At 36.7% G+C, this 20876-nt stretch overlaps 1 protein-coding gene across 1 annotated transcript in view; it reads right to left on the bottom strand.

Moving 5' to 3' along the window:
* Positions 1-20633, bottom strand: part of CHMP4C (charged multivesicular body protein 4C) — a 95917-nt gene extending 75284 nt beyond the window's left edge. Inside the window, exons 1-2 of the mRNA XM_053715163.1 lie at positions 20262-20633; positions 8700-8877 (exon numbers count right to left, since the gene is read on the bottom strand). Of these exons, the coding sequence (XP_053571138.1) occupies positions 8700-8877; positions 20262-20454 (371 nt within the window). The 5' untranslated portion in view covers positions 20455-20633. The remainder of the gene's footprint in view (positions 1-8699; positions 8878-20261) is intronic.
* Positions 20634-20876: the final 243 nt, after the last annotated feature.

The raw sequence follows: 20876 nt of genomic DNA, 5'->3' as shown, positions 1-20876 counted from the left end.
AGGCCAGGTGGGTTTGTCCTTGTGCGCAATCTCTACTGCGCATGACATGAATATAAAATAATCAAAGTTATATAAAAGATAAATAGAAAATATACATTAAATTTCGCGTGAAAAGGTATACCCTTATTGTTAGTGTGATAATGTAGTACACAAGCACTCTGGCTACTAATTAAATTTTTTCCCCAAATACTAGGGACTAGCTAGTTGTAAAGCAGGTTGTGATTTATTGGGAACGGTTAATGGCCAGTGTCTAAATACAAAATGTATTTAATGCAGAAAAAATGAAGGATATGTAAAATATATCAATTAAATCAGGAAATGAATAAAATACGTCTTTAATGTACAGATAAAACTAATATAAAAAAGATATAGTGTATACAAATCACATAAAATTCCCAATCTTAGAAAAAAATCTGGACGTCCAGTCTGTTATATAGAAAAATGGTTTCACTCAGTTGGAAAAATAGGTATAGGATTGAGTAAAAACAGGTAATCAAAAATTGCCATAAAATATGTTTTGTACCTTTAAAACAAACACCTCTCTCTATGTCTAGAGTGAGGGTTAGAAGTCTCAGCATGAAATGAATAAATCCGCTCTCAATAAAAGGCGCTGTAATAACGTTGTCACAGCAGTCTCTGTTATTCGCTGTTATTTGGTCTCCTGGGCCCAGGCGGTGTTGATACTTCTGTTGTGGCGGTTGTCTCTTCGGCGTGGAAGGAGCTCCGCTTCCAGATCGGATGCCTGATTACTGTACTGCTACTTACTGTAACACCGCACAACGGGTGACAGCGAGTGACGTCAAGACTTACGTCACATCCGGAAATCAGGCATCCGATCCCAAGATGTTTGCTAATCTGAGGACTCTGCTTAGGGATTCACATTCTGTTGTGTAATCCATGTTTTTGCAAATCATCCATCATTGTACTTTACACTATCATACAGAACAACATCTACTGCATCGGATGATATCTATATTGCCCCTTTTATATGGCAAGTCTTTCAGGACCGCTGGGAACCTAGGCACATCTGTTAGAGAAGGTACTAAGCACCCCCCTGGGATACCAGGTACAGAGAAAACACAGGCAGTCCTCTCAATAACTCCTATAATATGGAGAAGCTACTTGTACTAATTCAGGCTCTAATAGAAGAACGTGGGAGGAAGATATGTGAAAGGATTGACCGAATTGTGACATCCCCTAATGCGCAGCAAGTCGATAAACAGCGGAACACAGATCAGGTATCAGATTTAAGGCGCTCAAGCCCTGAGGTCTATTAGACAGAGGGGAACAGAACAAGAAAGCCGCACAAGATGGTTCAAATGGGCTCTCCTTGTCTGGATCTAGGCGACGGTATGGTGGAGCGTGTAGTGCCTACAACCAGGAAATGACCTGAGGCCTTTGCGGCCGAACAGCCAGCTTCCATTAGCCACGCTGAGATCACTTTGCCGGATATTTGCTGTCAGCAGCGGAGACAAGACCCGGCTTTGGCATCTATGAAAAGTGCCATTGATTCTACTGAGGGGGCCATGGAAGCTATAAGAATTTCCCATGTGTATCATCACGAAGAGGATATGGGTGGCATGAGCCTCCTGCACATAAATAATTGCTGTGGGCTATGGAATCTGCATGGGCTGGGAGCCATAGGCACAAAGATGACTGTGAGAGCAGGTGTCGGGTATGAACCTAGACTATGGATTGTACGATCTTGGCCCAGCAGCGACTCCCTAATTCTCCAGATTGAGTAGGACATTCATTAATGACGCTTGTAAGGGCTGAACTACCTGCACCTTCATAAAGAGTTTCGTACTAACTGGGGGATCGCTGTATGGGCAATTGTGACATTCTGCTTTATTGTATGTTGGGACTTTTATTTCCCCTTGAATATATAATTTGTAAGACCATAGCTTGCATTGCTTATATGGCTGTATCCACTATTTCACAATGTGTTAGGGAGGGAGCATGTAGCTCTTGTCTCGAAGGCCTTTCATTAGGATATAACTGTGCAAGTTTAATAGTAAAGATGTTGCTACCCTGAGTCTGATATAGGCCAATGGTACTTGATTTCTCCAATTGGTGAGGGGCAGCTATTGTTCACAGATCCCATTGGTTTTTAGTTTGTGCTGCTACTAACTGTTGCATTGCCCATTGTTGTTGTCTACAAGTATACTTTTTATATTGATGCAATGTGGGTCAATGTGCACTTCATATTTTGTTTTAGCTAGCCACCTCCAGAGTTTAACCTTATACATTTGTATAGGCCCTGATGTATCCGTGTATATATTGTTTGTCTACATGTGCATCTGTATTTTTTCCTAGATGGGGCAGGGTGTGTGTGTGTGTGATTTATTTTTCATATACTGCTGAGTTTTATATCTAGGGTGATCGGCTGGGACTATGGTGTCAGCGGTTGGGGTGGCAGAGTCTACCAGGCCTTTCAGATTCATGGAAAGGTAGGTTTTAGATCTATATAGTCACCGTCACATGCATCATGTTATATTTCAATTTAACAGTATGTGTAAAGCGCCTATTGGAGAGTTTGCTTAGGTGTGCCAGTTATTGAACATCAAGGACCTTATACCTATGTACTAGTTGTGGACGGCTGCAATGACTGGTATCGCTATGCTATAGATTACATTAATGCTTAGTCTAGTTAACTGTGAGCCATTTAATGTTTTCATTGTGTAGCAGCACCATACACTAACACTATTTTGTTAAGAATTAGATATAATATCTTAGAGTGTACACAGCATGATAACCTTATATTAGGTTTTTTCTTAGGATCCATGGGTATATACTATGTGATATTAAGGCATACTACACAGGGCAAGTGTAATTGCTAGCAACATGCCTATGCGATATACTGGCTTATGTTTGATATGTTGTATACGGCAAATTTAGAATTAATGGCTGTGTAGCCCCTATAGTTTCTCGCCTACACATACAGAAGTTAAAGGGACACTGAACCTAATTTTTTTTCTTTTGCAATTCAGAAAGAGCATGCAATTTTAAGCAACTTTCTAATTTACTCCTATTATCAATTTTTCTTCGTTCTCTTGCTATCATTATTTGAAAAAGAAGGCATCTAAGCTTTTTTTTGGTTTCAGTACTCTGGACAGCACTTTTTTATTGGTGGATGAATTTATCCACCAATCAGCAAGGACAACCCAGGTTGTTCACCAAAAATGGGCCGGCATATAAACTTACATTCTTGCATTTCAAATAAAGATACCAAGAGAATGAAGAAAATTTGATAATAGGAGTAAATTAGAAAGTTGCTTAAAATTTCATGCTCAATATAAATCACGAAAGAAAATTTTTGGGTACAGTGTCCCTTTAATGATATTGGAATATACATATCTGTTATGATATTATTGCCCGCACACATGCTCTGACAAAATTCACTAGGGTTATAGCACAGCTTTTCAATATAGCCACCTCCTTAATAGAATGATGTAGCTAACAGGAGGTAAAACTATTATAGCTTTAGGGCCTAAGCAAGGGCTTACATCTACATTTATACGGGACTTATCTGGCTTACCATAGTTGCTCCTCCTTATCGTTACTTCTTACTATACACATATCAGGAATAATACTCAAAATGTATGTTGTGCTAAACATATAGAGGCCCAAAAGTGGCCTATATATCTTTTATTTTGTAATTCTGGAATGGGTCCAAGAATGGACCTGTTAATATTTCCCCCAATCTTTACCCCCTGTCTATACTCAAAACTCGTGGTCTAAAAGCGCCCACAAATTCTTAGTTGGGGTATGTCTAACTTCTGCTTGTTTATTCTAGGGGGCTATATAAGGGTAAAGAGTATTTCACCATAGTATTGGGTCCAAGAGAGTGGCCCTATTAACATTTCTCCCAGTTTCCATCCCCCATCTATACTTAAGAGTGGCCACTAACTCTTAGCTGGGGTGTACTTTATTTTTAATTTTTTTCAGTTACCTTGGGAGGCTCTTTGATATAGAAAATGAGGTTTATTTAGTAGTTTGCACCACCAATTTTTTGTTTTATGTTATTGAGTCATCAATGGCATAGCATTCTGTAATATTAATGTGTTAATCCTGAAATGCTTTTAATGTATAGATTAAGATATGGACTAATGGTTGTTTCATAGATTACACCTATTGCTGATTATCGAGCCACTTTGAAGGTCCAGTCTGAAATCTATAGATAGACCTGCATGGATATGATGTTTGGATTGGCCCTTTGATAAGCTAACATATATGCAAATGCCTACGACCTATCTGTTTTATTAGCTATGTATTATGTACTGTGCAAACTAGATGTCATTGCTGTTTGTAAACCTCAATAAAAAAAAAAAAAAATTGTATATATATATATATATATATATATATCATCCAGATTTTTTGATTTAAATTCATACTGAAATAAAGTTTTATGGTTTATATGTTTTTATGATCATCTATGTTGCTTCACTGCAAGTTATATTCACACAGTCTGTAACAGTTCAAGATGCGATTTTGCAACTTTGCCTTGAAACAATATAGATTGTAGTACTAAATATCTGCCAACACATTTTATGTGGAATGTTTTTCTTAGGAGCATTATATGTGCATCATAAGTGTATCTACTTGTAAATATTTCATGTTTGACACAATAGGTTTGATTGGCCACTTTAAAAAAAAAACAACTTCCGGTCTAAATGAGACCATATGTAGTTAAAGACGGTTTAAGTCGGTCATTTTATCCAATTTTATTTGCCTGAAGAAACAACCAGTGTTTGGTCGAGAAACGTGTTGCAATAAAGGATTGTTTTTATCTTTTGGAAGTGGTTAGTTAACTGCCTGGCTCAGATTGTTCTAAATTTCAGAACGACTATTTGCGTGCATACATTGCTCGTCTCAAGGAGAGTGTTCCAGCCGCATAAGTGGACCGTTTGGAACAAACAGAGAGCTGTATTCCCTTAAGCACATCAGAGCCTGCTGCCAGTGAGCTATCCTGCTGTTTTGTACCGATCATTGTACGGGCCATCAATCTTGTGAGTGCATTTTCACTTATTATATTTATTACCCACTTGAGATACACTATGAGGTGCCCCTTTCCTTTTTTATTTTACCACAGGATTGGCTGCCAGCAGGGGATGTCAATCATCCCGATCGTATCTGATCGGGATGATTGCTTTCCGCCGCCTCAGAGGTGGCAGATAAGTTAGGGAGCAGCGGTCTTTAGACCGCTGCTTCTTAACTTATGTTTCCGGCGAATCTAATGGCTCATGCGGAAACTGCTGCATTTGCAGCCCCTTAGTCTGAAATTGAATTGAGCATTAGATTATTTTTTTTCTGGGAAATTTAAATTCCCATTCCCCCTGTATCATGTTACAGCCATCATCCTATCACAAATGCATTTCTGTATATACTGTGAACATGCTCAGTAGCAGCTTGGTGCCTCAGAAAGTGTGCATATAAAAAGATTGTGCACATTCTGATAATTGAAATAAAATTAGAAAGATTTTTTAAATTGCATGCTCTAATCTATTGGAATCATGAAAGTTTAATTTTAACTTTAGTGACCCTTTAAAACAAAAGGCAGAAACTGTTATAAAATATTTGACTGACGTATCCATGAGTTAGACACCACTTTAAATGCATTAACTTTGAATCAATTTAGGTTGTTTAAAGGACCACTCAACACAGTAGATTTGCATAATCAACAAATGCAAGAAAACAAGACAATGCAACAGCACTTAGTCTGAACTTCAAATGAGTAGTAGATTTTTTTTCTGATAATTTTAAAAGTTATCTTTTTCCACTCCCTCTGTACCATGTGACAGCCATCAGCCAATCACAAATGCATACACACTTATTCTTGCACGTGCTCAGTAGGAGCTGGTGACTCAAAAAGTTTAAATATAAAAAGACTGTGCACATTTAGTTAATGGAAGTAAATTGGAAAGCTGTTTAAAATGGCATCCTCTTTCTGAAGAATGAAAGTTTAATTTTGATTAAGTGTCCCTTTAAAGGGACACTAAACCCCAAAAATTTCTTTCATAATTCAGATAGAGAATACAATTTTAAACAACATTACAAATTACTTCTATTATATAATTTGCTTCATTCTTTAGATATACTTATTGAAGAAATAGCAATGCACATGGGTGAGCCAATCACACGAGGCATCTATGTGCAGCCACCAATCAGAAGCTACTGAGCCTATCGTGATATGGTTTTCAGCAAAGGATAGCAAGAGATTGAAGCAAATTAGATAATAGAAGTAAATTAAAAAATTGTTTAAAAATTGCACGCTCTTTCTAAAGCATGAAAGAAAAAAAAAAAAATTGGGTTTCATGTCCCTTTTAAGTATAATTTTTTTTATGCAATTCTTTGTTTACAGATGAATGTAGAAAATTACCAATTTTCCCCACGCATTACATTCCAAAAACAACAAATGAATGGCTCAATGAAAAGCAAATTAACTGAATGCAGGCAAAACAAAAACTAAAAATAGTTGCTTTGTTCATGTAGTTAAAACTGTTACTCTAAAGGTGCAAATACTTCAGAAACAATACATTTACTATATTTATGTGGGAAGGCTTTCAAATATATACAATTTAATAACAATTTAGCAATGTCTTTCTCAGTTGATTAATTAATTATTTTTGTACCGATGCTGGCTTTATTTAAGTTAAAGGGACATGAAACCTAAAATTTTTCTTTCATGATTTAGGTAGAGCATACCATTTTAAACAACATTCCAATTTACTTCTATTATCTAATTTGCTTCATTCTCTTGATATCCTGTGTTGAAAAGCATATCTAGATAGGCTCAGTAACTGCTGATTGGTGGCTGCACATAGATGACTCATTTGATAGGCTCACCCATGTGCATTGCTATTTCTTCAAAAAAGATACCTAAAGAATTACGCAAATCAGATAAAAGAAGTAAATTGGAATATTATTTAAAATTTAATTTTCTATCTGAATCATGATAGAATTTTTGGGGGTTTCATGTCCCTTTAAAGCTACTGTCCAGTTGCTCCTCTGAATACATTTCGCATAGAAAATAGCAGACAAAATGGATTTTCATTAACAAATACCAAATAATCCCCTTAATGAATTTTAGACATGACAACATTTTTACTGACAAATGATTAATCCAAAATTATTATTTTTTTGTCTGTGCACGTCTAATAAATATTCTATTTCATCAACTTAAAATGGCAGCCATTGCAGAATCAGCTTTCAAATGATAAAAAAAAAAAAAAAAAAAAAAAATCTTTATCATTACCAAAAACTGGTCTTTCGGCTGCTGGAAAGTGCTAAAGGCATCTGTTTCCTCCAGTGTTTTCCACTGCTTGGCATCTGTGTACTCTTTTGTATTATGCTCGCATCAGCGCTGGATTAACTACTCGCATGCTCACAATTAACACTAAAAACATTAAACTAAAAAAAAAGGCAATGTAACACTAGTTAGGCTAGTTCAGCTCTTAAGAACATTCATCCCTATTTTAAAAAGGGACATTAAAGGGACACTATAGACCAATTTTCATATAACTGCATGTAAGAGACATTATAAAGAAGAATATGCACAGATACTGATCTAAACATCCAGCATATAAAACTTTTTAAAAAGTTACTTAGAAGCTTCCAGTTAAACACTGTTGATGAGGTTAGGCTGGGACACTCACTGAAAGGGACAGAGCAGAACCCCCTCTCCTGCATATGAAAATACCCAATATTCAAACATTGTAAAGTAGGAGTCTGTAGACATCAGTATACATCTAAATCTTTGGGGCTTGGTTAGGAGTCTGAAAATCAGCACAATGTTTTTAAAAATAAGCCAAACTATACATTGTTACAAAAAGCACACTCCCAGATGGGCTATATAAATATATCATCTACAAAACATTTATGCAAAGAAAAATCTAGGGTACAATGTCGCTTTAAACATCTTGGGCTCCCTTTTTTTTTTAAGCAGCGAAAGCTGCTTTAGAGCCCTTGCAGGGCAGGCTTGCTCATACAAACCTGCTTACCACAAGTTAAGAAGCAGCAGTCGTCATTTGACTGTTCTGTTTTATTGCTATAGAACAACATCAGCCAAGTCTAAAGATTTTTAGAACCTTTTTACTGCAATTATTTTTCAATAGCCAAACTCCACCCACCATTTGCCTTATTTGGAGGAGCCAATCCGGGCTTTACTCTGCAGACAACAAGGCTAACTAGTGCCACAATAATGATATAAAAGATGTTTTGTAATTGTTATAATTTAAAGCAAATTATAGAGAGCTATATAGCAGGGCTATTATCCCTGAGAAGTCAGCAGGGTGCAAGTTATGAGATTTAGAAAAACCTTTATTTTTAGGGCTAAATTACATAAAAAGGGGGGCAAAATAAATAATGACAGTATATTGCAAAGTTGATTCATTATGTATAAATAAGCATTTTTTTAAGGATGTTTACTGTCCCTTTAAGTATCTCTGATAAAAATGGTCATGTTAATATCTGTAATGTTGCATCCTTATAATTTGGCAGGTTGCTGGTAGTGGTGAGACACCACGAATATTAAGTTCACCAAATGTTACCAATCTTAAAATAAAAACCATTGTTTGCAATAGGAGTGGGTGTTATACATGGACTTACCTTCTTTACAATAATTGATGAACTATATTTATCTGTAAAATTGTTTCCCAGTCATAAACCACAATCTTTAATATTAAAATAAAATAACTTACATGTTTTTATGAACAGTTTTCATTGCGTTTGCAGCATAGCCCATGTTTTTTAGCACTTCTGTATTAGTGTGAGAATTTTCCAGTGCTTCTCTCTGAAACTCAATAGTCGAAAGTGTTCCATCTATTTGTGTTAACTGCTTTTCCAAACGTTTTTTTCTTTTTAATGCTTGTAAGGCGGCTGAGAAACAAAGAAGATGGATTTTCAGATGTGACAGTTACACATTTATAATATGGAATTTGTGGTCAAATTAGTTACGTTCATCAGAATTTTCATATATGATTTCAATGAAAGGGACAGTCTAATAAAAAAAAAAAATGTAACGTTCATGATTCAAATAGGCTATGCAATTTTAAACAACTTTCCAATTTACTTTTATCATCAAATTTGCTTTATTCTCTTGGTATCCTTTATTGAAAGCTAAACCTAGGTAGGCTCATATGCCAATTTGTACACCCTTAAAGGCTGTCTCTTATCTCAGTGCATTCTGACAGTTTCTCACAGTTAGACAGCTCTAGTTCATGTGTGCCATATAAATAACGTGCTCACTCTCGTGGAGTTATTTATGAGGCAGCACTGATTGGCAAAAATGCAAGTCTGTCAAAAGAACAGAAATAAGGGAGCAGTCTGCAGAGGCTTAGATACAAGGTAATAACAGGTAAAAGTAAAAGTATATTAATATAACCGTGTTTGTTATACAAAACTGGGAAATGGGTAATAAAAGGGATTATCTATCTTTTAAAAAAATAAAAATTTGGGAGTAGACTGTCCCTTTAAGTATATAAACTTTCAATATTGGTTGGGATACCACAGGCTAAATCAGCTAGTTAAAATGCCAATATAAGAGTAAATAAGCCACTTGTAAACAATTGAATACACTCCAGCAGGTAAAATAGATAATTGGGAACAAATTATAATTGAGAACAAAGTGGAGAAAAAAAAATTGGGTAAACTGTCCCTTTAAGTGTTTAATTGTTAATTATAATGATAATCAAAATTATATACAGTTATTACATACTTCATGAACTGATATTAATACTTAAAGGGATATGGAACCCATTTTCTTTCATGATTCAGATAGAACATGCATTTTTAAGCAACTTTCTAATTTGTTCCTATTTATTTTTCTTTGTTCTCTTGGTATCTTTATTTGAAAAGCAGGAATGTAAGCTTAGGAGCCGGACCATTTTTAGTTCAACGCTTGTTGATTGGTGGCTCAAATTAGCAGCAGATCTTTTAAGTCATGCAAGTTGTGAGGTAGGGCTTGAGATCTGGGGAATTTGAAGGCCAAAGCAACACCTTGAACTCTTTGTCATGTTCCTCAAACCATTCCTGAACAATTTTTGCCGTGTGGCAGGGTGCATTATCCTGATGAAAGAGGCCTGTGCAATAAGGGAACACTATTGCCATGAAGGGGTGTACATGGTCTGCAACAATCTCTAGATAGGAGGTACATGTCAAAGTAAAATCCACATGCATGCCAGGACCCAAGGATTCCAAGCAGAACGTTGCCCAGAGCATAAAACTGCCTCCACCGGCTTGCCTTCTTTCCATAGTACCTCCTGCTGCCATCTCTTCCCCAGGTCAACGATGCACATGCACCGGGCCATCCACCTGACCCAAAAGAAAATGTGATTCATCAGACCAGGCAACCTTCTTCTATTGCTTCATGATCCAGTTCTGACGCTCACGTCCCCATTGAAGTCGCTTTCGGAGGTGGACAGAGGTCTTCATGGGCCCAATTCCCAGCAAATAGTGATGCACTGTGTAATCTGACATCTTTCTATAATGATCAACATTCATTTTGCAGCTACAGTAGCTCTTCTGTGTGATCAGACAGGCTAGCTTTCGCTCCCCATGTGCATCATTGAGCTGTGGGTGTCCATGACCCTGATGCCGGTTCACTGGTTGTTCTTCCTTCCACCACTTTTAGTTGGTACTAACCACTGCATACCGGGAACACCCCAGAAGACTTGCCATTTTGGAGATGATCTGACCCGGACTCTAGCCATCACTATTTGTCCCTTGTCAAAGTCACTCAGATCTTTTTGCTTGCCCATTTTTCCTGCTTCCAACTCATGAAGTTGAAGAATTGACTATTCACGACTGCCTAATATATCCCAACCCATTGACAGGTGCCATTGTGACTATATAATCAATGTTATTCACTTCACCTGTCAGTGGTTTTAATGTTGTGGCTGATCAGTATAAATGGTTCACTAGAGTGTGCAACCAATCAATATGTAGAATATAGCAGACTTTAACCCCTTAATGACAACTGACGTACCAGGTACGTCATGCATTAACAAGCAGTTAATGACAATGGACGTACCTGGTACGTCAGTTGTCTAACAGAGTGCTGGAAGTGATCACAAATGCTTCCAGCAGCTCTGAGGGTATTGCAGTGATGCCTCGATATGGAGGCATCCTGCAATACCACTTTACAAGCCTCCGATGCAGAGAGAGCCACTCTGTGGCCCTCTCTGCACCGGTAGCGATAGTGCCGGGTGTGGTAGCGATAGTGCCGGGTGTGAGGGTGCGCGATGCGCGAGTGTGCACGTGAGCGCGTGTGCACGTGCACCCATTAGCCACACTGACACCAATGAATGAGGGCAGAGAGGGGGAAAAAAAAGGGAATTTTTAAAAAAAAATATATAAAAGGATCTGGGAGGGGGTGGGGGTATTGTGGGGGGCTGCTACACTACAGAAATAGTTTTTTAAGTAAAAAATAAAATAAAAATACTTTTTGGGGGGTTTTTGGGGCCAAACTGGGTACTGGCAGACAGCTGCCAGTACCCAAGATGGCGGTAATTAGGTAGGGGAGAGGGTTAGAGAGCTGGAGGGGGGATCAGGGAGGTTGGGGCTAAGGCAGGGGTCCATCACAGCTAAAATACGTTATTATTTTTATTTAAAAAAAAAAAAAAAAAACAACCTCTTTTATTTAGTACTGGCAGACTTTCTGCCAGTACTTAAGATGGCGGGAACAATTGTGGGGTGGGGGAGGGAAGAGAGCTGTTTGGGAGGGATCAGGGGGTGGGATGTGTCAGGTGGGAGGCTGATCTCTAAAATTAACCCTGCAAGCTCCCTACAAGCTACCTAATTTAACCCCTTTCACTGCTAGGCATAATTAACGTGTGGTGCGCAGAAGCATTTAGTGGCCTTCTAATTACCAAAAAGCAACGCCAAAGCCATATAAGTCTGCTATTTCTGAACAAAGGGGATCCCAGAGAAGCTTTTACAACAATTTCTGTCATAATTGCACAAGCTGTTTGTAAATAATTTCAGTGAGAAACCTAAAATTGTGAAAAATGTAAAGTTTTTTTTTTATTTGCTCGCATTTGGCGGTGAAATGGTGGCATAAAATATACCAAAATGGGCCTAGATCAATACTTGGGGTTGTCTACTACACTAAAGCTAAAATTAACCCTACAAGCTCCCTAATTAACCCCTTCACTCCTGGGCATAAAACACGTGTGGTGCGCAGCGGCATTTAGCGGCCTTCTAATTACCAAAAAGCAATGCCAAAGCCATATAAGTGCTATTTCTGAAAAAAGGGGATCCCAGAGAAGCATTTACAACCATTTGTGCCATAATTGCAGAAGCTGTTTGTAAATAATTTCAGTGGGAAACCTAAAGTTTGTGACAAATTTTGTGAAAAAGGGAACTTTTTTTTTTTTTGATCGCATTTGGCGGTGAAATGGTGGCATGAAATATACCAAAATGGGCCTAGATCAATACTTTGGGTTGTCTTCTAAAAAAAAATATATACATGTCAAGGGATATTCAGGTATTCCTGACAGATATCAGGGTTCCAATGTAACTAGCGAAAATTTTGAAAAAAAGTGGTTTGGAAATAGCGAAATGCTACTTGTATTTATTGCCCCATAAATTGCAAAAAAAGCAAAGAACATGTAAACATTGGGTATTTCTAAACTCAGGACAAAATTTAGAAACTATTTAGCATGGGTGTTTTTTGGTGGTTGTAGATGTGTAACATATTTTGGGGGTCAAAGTTAGAAAAAGTGTGGTTTTTTTCCATTTTTTCCTCATATTTTTTTTTTTTTTTTTTTAGTAAATTATAAGACATGATGAAAATAATGGTATCTTTAGAAAGTCCATTTAATGGCGAGAAAAACGGTATATAATATGTGTGGGTACAGTAAATGAGTAAGAGGAAAATTACAGCTAAACACAAACACTGCAGAAATGTAAAAATAGCCATTGTCATTAAGGGTAAGAAAATTGAAAAATGGTCCGGTCATTAAGGGGTTAAGGGACACTAAACCCATTTTTTTTTCTTTGATGATTAGAGCATGACATTTTAAGCAACTTTCTAATTTACTCCTATTATCAATTTTTCTTCATTCTCTTGCTATCTTTATTTAAACAGCAGGAATGTAAAGCATAGGAGCCGGCCCATTTCAGGTTCATGGATAGCGCTTGCTTATTGGTGGCTGACATTTAGCCACCAATAAACAAGCACAACCCAGGTTCTAAACAAAAAATGGGCCGGCACCTATGCTTTACATTCCTGATTTTTAAATAAAGATAGCAAGAGAACAAAGAAAAATTGATAATAGGAGTAAATTAGAAAGTTGTTTAAATTTGCATGCTCTGTCTGAATCATTAAAGAAAAAAAATGTGGGTTTAGTATCCTTTTAAGTCTGCAGTGGACAAAATTAAGAAAGTATGTTGCCAAGATGTATTACTACATATAACTAGACAATTTATATTACAATTTCAAAGTGTTTGGCAATGTCCCTTTCAAAATAATCTGAGCTTCCGTACAATGTTTTCCCAAGTGAACTTTAATGGATTGAAATGAGGGTCTTGATTTGTTTATATTTCTAAATCTACGTATGCATTTAATACATAGAATTGTGTTTGTGTATAAGAGGGTGGTGAATAGTGAGCGCAATTCAAAGTTGTCCTGTTTGGTTAGATCATGAAATGAGAATGTGAAATAACATCATTAACTGAGCACACTGAGAGGGTCAGCGCTCTAAAAATGAACAAGAACATTTCCACTTTCTGTGATACCTGAAATAACAAGTCCATCCGACGGCAGAACTGCGACCTGTCACTGCCCACAAGTCACCCCACTTCTGGGAAATGTCAGGAGGTTCGCAGGAGTATTTACCTTTTAAGATTATTGGAGTTAATAAAGTGGAAGCTGAAAGCATTTTCCCCAAAAAAGAAATATTAAAAAAAAAGGAGTCACAACCTTAAAAAGGATACTACACCCAATTTTTTTTGTTTCATGATTCAGATAGAGCATGCAATTTTAAGCATCTTTCTAATTTACTACTATCATCAATTTGTCCTCATTCTCTTGCTATCTTTATTTAAAAAGCAGAAATATAAAGCTTAGGTGGCTGACATTTAACCCAGGTTGTGAATTTAACCCAGGTTGTGAATTAAAAATGGGCTGGCTTCTAAGCTTTAGATTCCTGCTTTTTAATTAAACATAGCAAGAGAACAAATAAAAATTAATAGGAGTAAATTAGAAAGTTGCATGCTCTATCTGAAAAAATTGGGTTTAGTATCCCTTTAATATTAAAATGTTAGCTTTGCTGATATCATGTGACACTGTATTTGAGGAAGAAGTTTTTTTACAGAAAGGTGGTGGATTCATGGAATAAACTTCCAAATACAAGTGGTAAACACAAAGACTGTAAAAGAATTAAAAAACACCTGCATAAGACTTTCTTATGAAATAAGTAACATGTAATATGGGTAGACTTGATGGGCCTTTTGATTCTTAGCTACCGTAAAATTCTGTTTCTATACCTCAGTATATACAATCCTTCATAAACACACAGATCCACAAATTAACTGGATAAACCAAAATGGACAAGAATGAGAAATAATCTAATGTAGGGTTTGCCTGAAAAACACTGAAAATCCTCACTTTGGTGTAAGTTGGATAATGCTATTCCAGAGCCGCTGAGTTTAGCAAGAAAAAGGAAAGTTTTGTACTATTTTTTTTTTTTTTTTATAAAAAACTGTTGACTGAAAGTGTTTTTTCTTTTTTTTTTTAAACAAACATTCGGATTTACCATCACTTATTAATTCTGACATTTTATACTGCATATTGGGGAAATTCAAAATGTTTTGCCTTCTATTTGCTAAATTACTTGAAAATGATGCAACTTTTATGAAAAAAAAAAAAAAAAAAAAAAAAAAACACTTAATAGAAAAGATAACATGAACATCACTATGCAAAAAGTGAAGAAATTTTACTTCAAAATGTCTTCAGCTCACCAGAGTAGGTGCTCTATGAGCAGTTATTTTTCATCTATTGCCATCTGCATAATGAAAAGAAACAAAGCAACAACCAGCTTTGTCAGTGCTGAGTTCACACTGTGCTTTACTGCGATCTTGTGGGATTTTCCCTTAATATTGAGCAATGTCATAGTAAACGTCTTGGGACTAGCATCCTAATTGGATGCTTAAAGTCCCTTTACAATGGGATGTGGCTACTGGGGGAATTTTGAAGTAAAAGTTTTCTTTTACACAGAGATGTTAATGTGATATTTTCCAGTCAGTTTTTCATAATGCATCACTTTCACACAACTTACCCCTTCTTTGCTAAATTAAGCTAAGCACTCACAAAATGATGACTGTTTTCAGAGCATATATTGTCCATTGAATGTCTATTGAAAATTTTCAATAAAGAAATACTTATTTAAAAAAAAAAAAAAAAAAATTATATGATGACCGTTTTCATCACAACTTACTTGCAAACAACAGTAGTATCCAGCACTGAGACCCAGGAAACAGGAGACCGATGCAAGTAACTGCCAACTTGCAAACAATGGTATAAAACACAAACAAGGTGGTCTCCTTGCAAAATTCCTTATTTATTTGTGTACAAGAGGAACAGGAACAAACAAAGTGACCTTGTTTGTGTTTTATTTCATCACAACTTACTGTCAGTAATTCAACTTCATAATAAATACCCTAGATCCCCATCTATCAAAGCTTTTTTTTTTTCTCATTTGTTATCACCGAGTAGTATAGTTCATCAGCAACCATACCATTTATCCCATTAATAATAAGCAGGGTGGGTGCACACCTACATCTGCTCAAACTGAAGTGTTATTGCCAAGACAAAAAAAAGCACAGTGCATGAGTATGAGCATGACAACAACATTCCAGCTTAAGCTGAGACATGTGATCATGGTCTGCTTATTGTAAATTGAGCAAGATATACATATTCTGATTGGCTGTACCTCCAAATGACAAAACAGATTTTGGTGGATGGGTGGTCGATGGTATCTTTAAAGCAGGCGACTGCAAAAAAAATATTAGGTTTACTGTCCCTTTAAAGATATGATGGGCTAGTAATAATGTATTAATTTGAGCTTAGGCCTAGCTTTCATTAAGATAAAGGTTGTTTTTGTTCTAACAGTGACATGATAGAAGCCTCATAATATATGAAGGGACCTTCACTACCGCGACTTGCAGAGAAAAACTTGCCCAATATACCGGATAATAATTTTTAGCATTTTTGCTTTCACTCCATTTAAACAGAAATAGATCCTTGGTTATTTTATTTATCTGTCAAAACTTTATATATATTTTAAGTAGACAACCCAAGGTATTGATCTAGGCCCATTTTGTTATATTTCATACCACCATTTCACCGTCAAATGCGATAAAAAAAAATAAAAAAAAATATATATTTTTTTTCACAAACTTTGGGCTTCTCACTGAAATTATTAAAGGGCCACTGTAAGTAAATATTTTCTATGCCTGTTACTAACTACCCCAAATACGCTTTTTATCAATAGCATTTCATTAACATATCTCTACCGTATATCAGAAATCTTGTCTGCAAATTTAATTGTTTTCCAAACCCACTCCGTGGGTATCCTTTGCTCTGTACCAATCCGTTTACAATACCTAGGTTTCAAAATGGCGCTTTAAACACAAAGTTATTGGTTTAAGTATTTTGAACACGCAGTGCTGAAAATAGTGGGCAGGATAACGTGACATCATCGGCGAATAAAAGATATAACTTTTAGAACATTATGAAACTTCGTTTTGGAGAAAATATAGGTCAGTAGGTTTTAATTAATGTTTATTAACTTTAATATGTTAGTTGTTTAGCTTAAAAATTATAACAGAAAGTAATCCTTTAACATACTGCTTGTGCAATCATGGTAGGATTCCCCATTACCCTCCAACCTCCCTGATCCCTCCCAAACGGCTCTCTAACCCTCCCCCTCTAACTATATCCACCATCTGTCTGCCGGTTGCTATAAAACATTTTTTTCTGTAGTGTGCCGGCACCAGCAATGATCGTTACAGACAGTGACACACACAGTCTCGCCGTCTGTAACGATCAAGTATCTGCCCTCAATTGGAACCGGAGCACTGATCACGCTCCGGTTCCATATGCGGCAGATGCCTGGAGCTTCAGGGACTTAAGAGCCCAGACTGCTAGAGCTTCCTTAAGCTCACACGTATATATAGGTCTTGCTGTATGATGAGCAAAGTACCACAAGATGTATATATACACGTCAGATTGGGTGAGGAGGTTAAAAAGGACAGTCAAGTCCAAAAAAAAAAAAAACTTTCATGATTTAAATAGGGCATGCAATTTTAAACAACTTCCCAATTTACTTTTATCACCAATGTTGCTTTGTTCTCTTGGTATTCTTAGTTGAAAGCTAAACCTAGGGAGGTTCATATGCTAATTTCTTAGACCTTGAAGACTGCCTCTAATCTTAATACATTTTGACCATTAGTTCACATGTTTCATATAGATAACATTGAGCTCATGCACTTAAAGTGACCTAGGAGTGAGCACTGATTGGCTAAACTGCATGTCTGTCAAAAGAACTGAAATAAGGGGGCAGTCAGCAGAGGCTTAGATACAAGATAATTTCAGAGGTAAAACCTGTATTATTATAACTGTGTTGGATATGCAAAACTGGGGAATGGGTAATAAAGGGATTATCTTTCTTTTTAAACAACAACAAATTCTGGTGTTGACTGTCCCTTTAAAGGAACAATCCAGCCAAAATTGAAATCCACATGGATGCATTTCAGTTTCAAAAAGAAGATTTTTTTTTAATATTATAATTATTACACGTATTAGCAAAAATGCTTCCAATAAAAGATATAGCTGTTTCAAATGTGTATTTAGCTATGCACCGTGCACAAGCATTTTAAACACAGCACTTTCTCAGAGAGCATCTGTTAATGACTCAATTTGTTAATTGCTGACATGATACAAGCCCCACTGACACTATGAGCAGCTGCAGTGTCCCAGTCAAAATTTAAAGGCACATAGATGAATTACATCTTTGAATAGAAACATATTTACAATATATATGTATTGGCAAAAATGTTTTTAGTAAAAGTTATCACCGTTGTAGTTTTAACATTTTTCGCTGCATGTGCAGGTGAAGCATAGCTGGATATTCTCAGTGCACCAGAATTTTAAATACTACAGCTGCTCAGAGCACCAGTGGGGCTTGTATCATGTCAGCAACTAAAAATTACAAGTGGTGCACAAAATTGCGTTTTTTGCAAGTGCAATGTTTGCGCTCCACTCAGTAATACCAATGCATGGAAATGTTTTGCCTGGAAGCCTTGCGCTCACAAGAGCGCACTGCCATAGGCTCCAATTAGAGCTTACGGGAGCATTAACCAGCCACTTGTAATGGCTAGTTATTTAATGTGCACCTTTACGGGCGCATGTTAAATTAACGCTCCACTTGTATCATCTGGTAATGACTTAGGGCTAGATTACAAGCACCTTAGGCTCTCTGTGTGCTGTGTTTAAAATGCTGGTGCACTGTGCATACTATATACACACATTTGAAAGAGCTATAGCTTTTATTAAAGTAGCAGATTCAGGAGAAAAGTGGTTTATTCTTGGAATAAACTTCATATAGAGGTAGTAAACACAAGGACTATACAATAATTTAAAAATGCCTGGGACATGCATAAGGCTATACTAAGGAATAAGTAAATTTGCACTGCATAAATAGAGACCTATTTACCAAATGGCTGGTGGACATGATTCGCTGTAGCGAATCATGTCCGCCCGACATCGTAGAATGCTGACAGCATACGCTGCCGGCATTTAACATTGCACAAGCAGTTCTGGTAAACTGCTTGGGCAATGCCCCCCCCTGCAGATATCGCGGCCAATCGGCCACTAACAGGGGGTGTCAATCAACCCAATCGTATTCTTAACTGTGGTTTCCAGCGAGTCTGAAGGCTCACTCAGAAACAGGTGCATCAGTGGCCATTCGGCTCTTGATAATTCAGCCATTAGTATGGGTAGGCTTGATGGGCCTTTTGGTTCTTATTTTCAACTTCTATGTTTCTGTGTTTTTTTGGCTCTTGCCTATGTGAACTGAAAACACTGTTTAATGTTATTTATTTAAAGTAATATTCCAGTAACAACAGTATGTTGAGGCTGTATAGTCACAGCTTACAATTTGAAGAAACTGTGCAATATATAACGCTTGTTTATGGAGAAATGAATGCACCAGTAGGCAAAAAAAAAGCAATTTTTTAATATGCTTCTGGTGAGTGTAATTTTTCACCAATGAAGCTCTGGGTGTTTTCTTTATCAGTCAATATACTTCCATCCCATGGTTCAATTTTGCACACAACATCCATATCCTGTTAGTTTCAGGGTCCATTTACATAGTGTCACGTGCATAAATGTAAACGCCCACAAACAGTGCTCTTTCATGAGCTCTATAGATGCATTTATTTTTTAGGTGAATGTTCTTCTACGGTTGAATCCTTAAGCTTTTGAGGTATTCTTGTTTCGAGAGAACAAAGACTGTCCTTTCATATAGGTTTTAAGTTTCCCGTCTTCTACACAACAAATTTTCTCTAAACCATAAACACTTTACAAGAGATACTGTTTCAAATCCCTTTTGTTAATGAAAACAATGCATTATTTATGACTACATCTCTAACATTTTCCCTAAATAGCTCTGTGTATTTCTCTTAAGGACATTAAAGTAAGAAATATGGAGATGCACAACATAGCTGTAAAAAACAGCTACACCTTCCATTCCAATAGAAAGGCATCACGTAATGTTGTTAGCTTTGGAATGCACGCACTGGGCAGTATTTTATAAGCACACCTTTAACCATATGAAGAGAAAAGAAAAACTCCGGAAAGGAGATAAGCAAATGCAGCTTAGTTTCTGGGCTTATAAAATGATTATATCAATTAGAATTTAGTAGGTAAATATAAAGCTGGGTTATATACACAATAATGTATGCACTGTACAACATAAACAATGACATATTTAGAGTAAACAGCTCAGTTTACAGCCTCTGAAGGTTGGAAATTGAGCATTTAGCACCAGTATTTTAATAAGATATATGAGAGACAGACAGACAAACAGACAGAGAGAGAGAGAGACACAGACAGACAAACACAGAGACAGAGACAGAGAGAGAGACACAGACAGACAAACACAGAGACAGACAGACAGACAGACAGAGGGACACACAGACAGAGAGAGAGAGACACACAGACAGACACACAGACAGACGGAGAGAGTTAAATAACTTACCCCTTTTGTTTTTAGTACCATGTTTCTTGGCTGTGGCTAGTTCCTGTTCAATCTTTTTCTCCAAGTACTCCTGCTTTTTGGTTAGCATCTCTTCAGTTTCCCTGAGTTTGAAAAGAGCCTCCTGGGCACTGGGACCTTTTTTACTTCTGGAAGATCCAGAGCTAGTCTTGAATAGTTTGGTGATCTTGCTCATTTTCGTGGTCTTCTTTACAATATATATACGCCAAATGAAGAGAAACTACATCCATACACATCCAGAGAGAGAGAGAGAAAACTAAACTAAATTATCTCTAAAGCAGCTGAAATCTATACTTGGTGCTGACCTAGTAAATACAGACACCTGTCATTTCCGGCTTTGTAAAACCTGAAAGGCAGCTTCAGTCAAACATCAACCTGGGAGAGTCAGAAAAGAAAAGGGGTGTGGCAAGTCAGCAGGTAGATAACTAGTTACAAAGCTATTTATTTGTAATAGCTGATTGAGTTCCTACACCTTCTTAAAGGGACACAAGAGTAAACAAATTAAAGTTTCATGGTTCAGATACAGCAATTTCCTTTGATTTCTTGGTATCCTTTGTTAAAAAGTATATGTAAATTTATATTTTGTCATTGGCTCAC

The sequence above is a fragment of the Bombina bombina genome, chromosome 5, assembly GCF_027579735.1.
Source record: "Bombina bombina isolate aBomBom1 chromosome 5, aBomBom1.pri, whole genome shotgun sequence".
Lineage (NCBI taxonomy): Eukaryota > Metazoa > Chordata > Amphibia > Anura > Bombinatoridae > Bombina > Bombina bombina.
The sequence above is the reverse complement of the archived record's forward strand: the minus strand, read 5'-3'. Positions and strand labels throughout refer to the sequence as shown.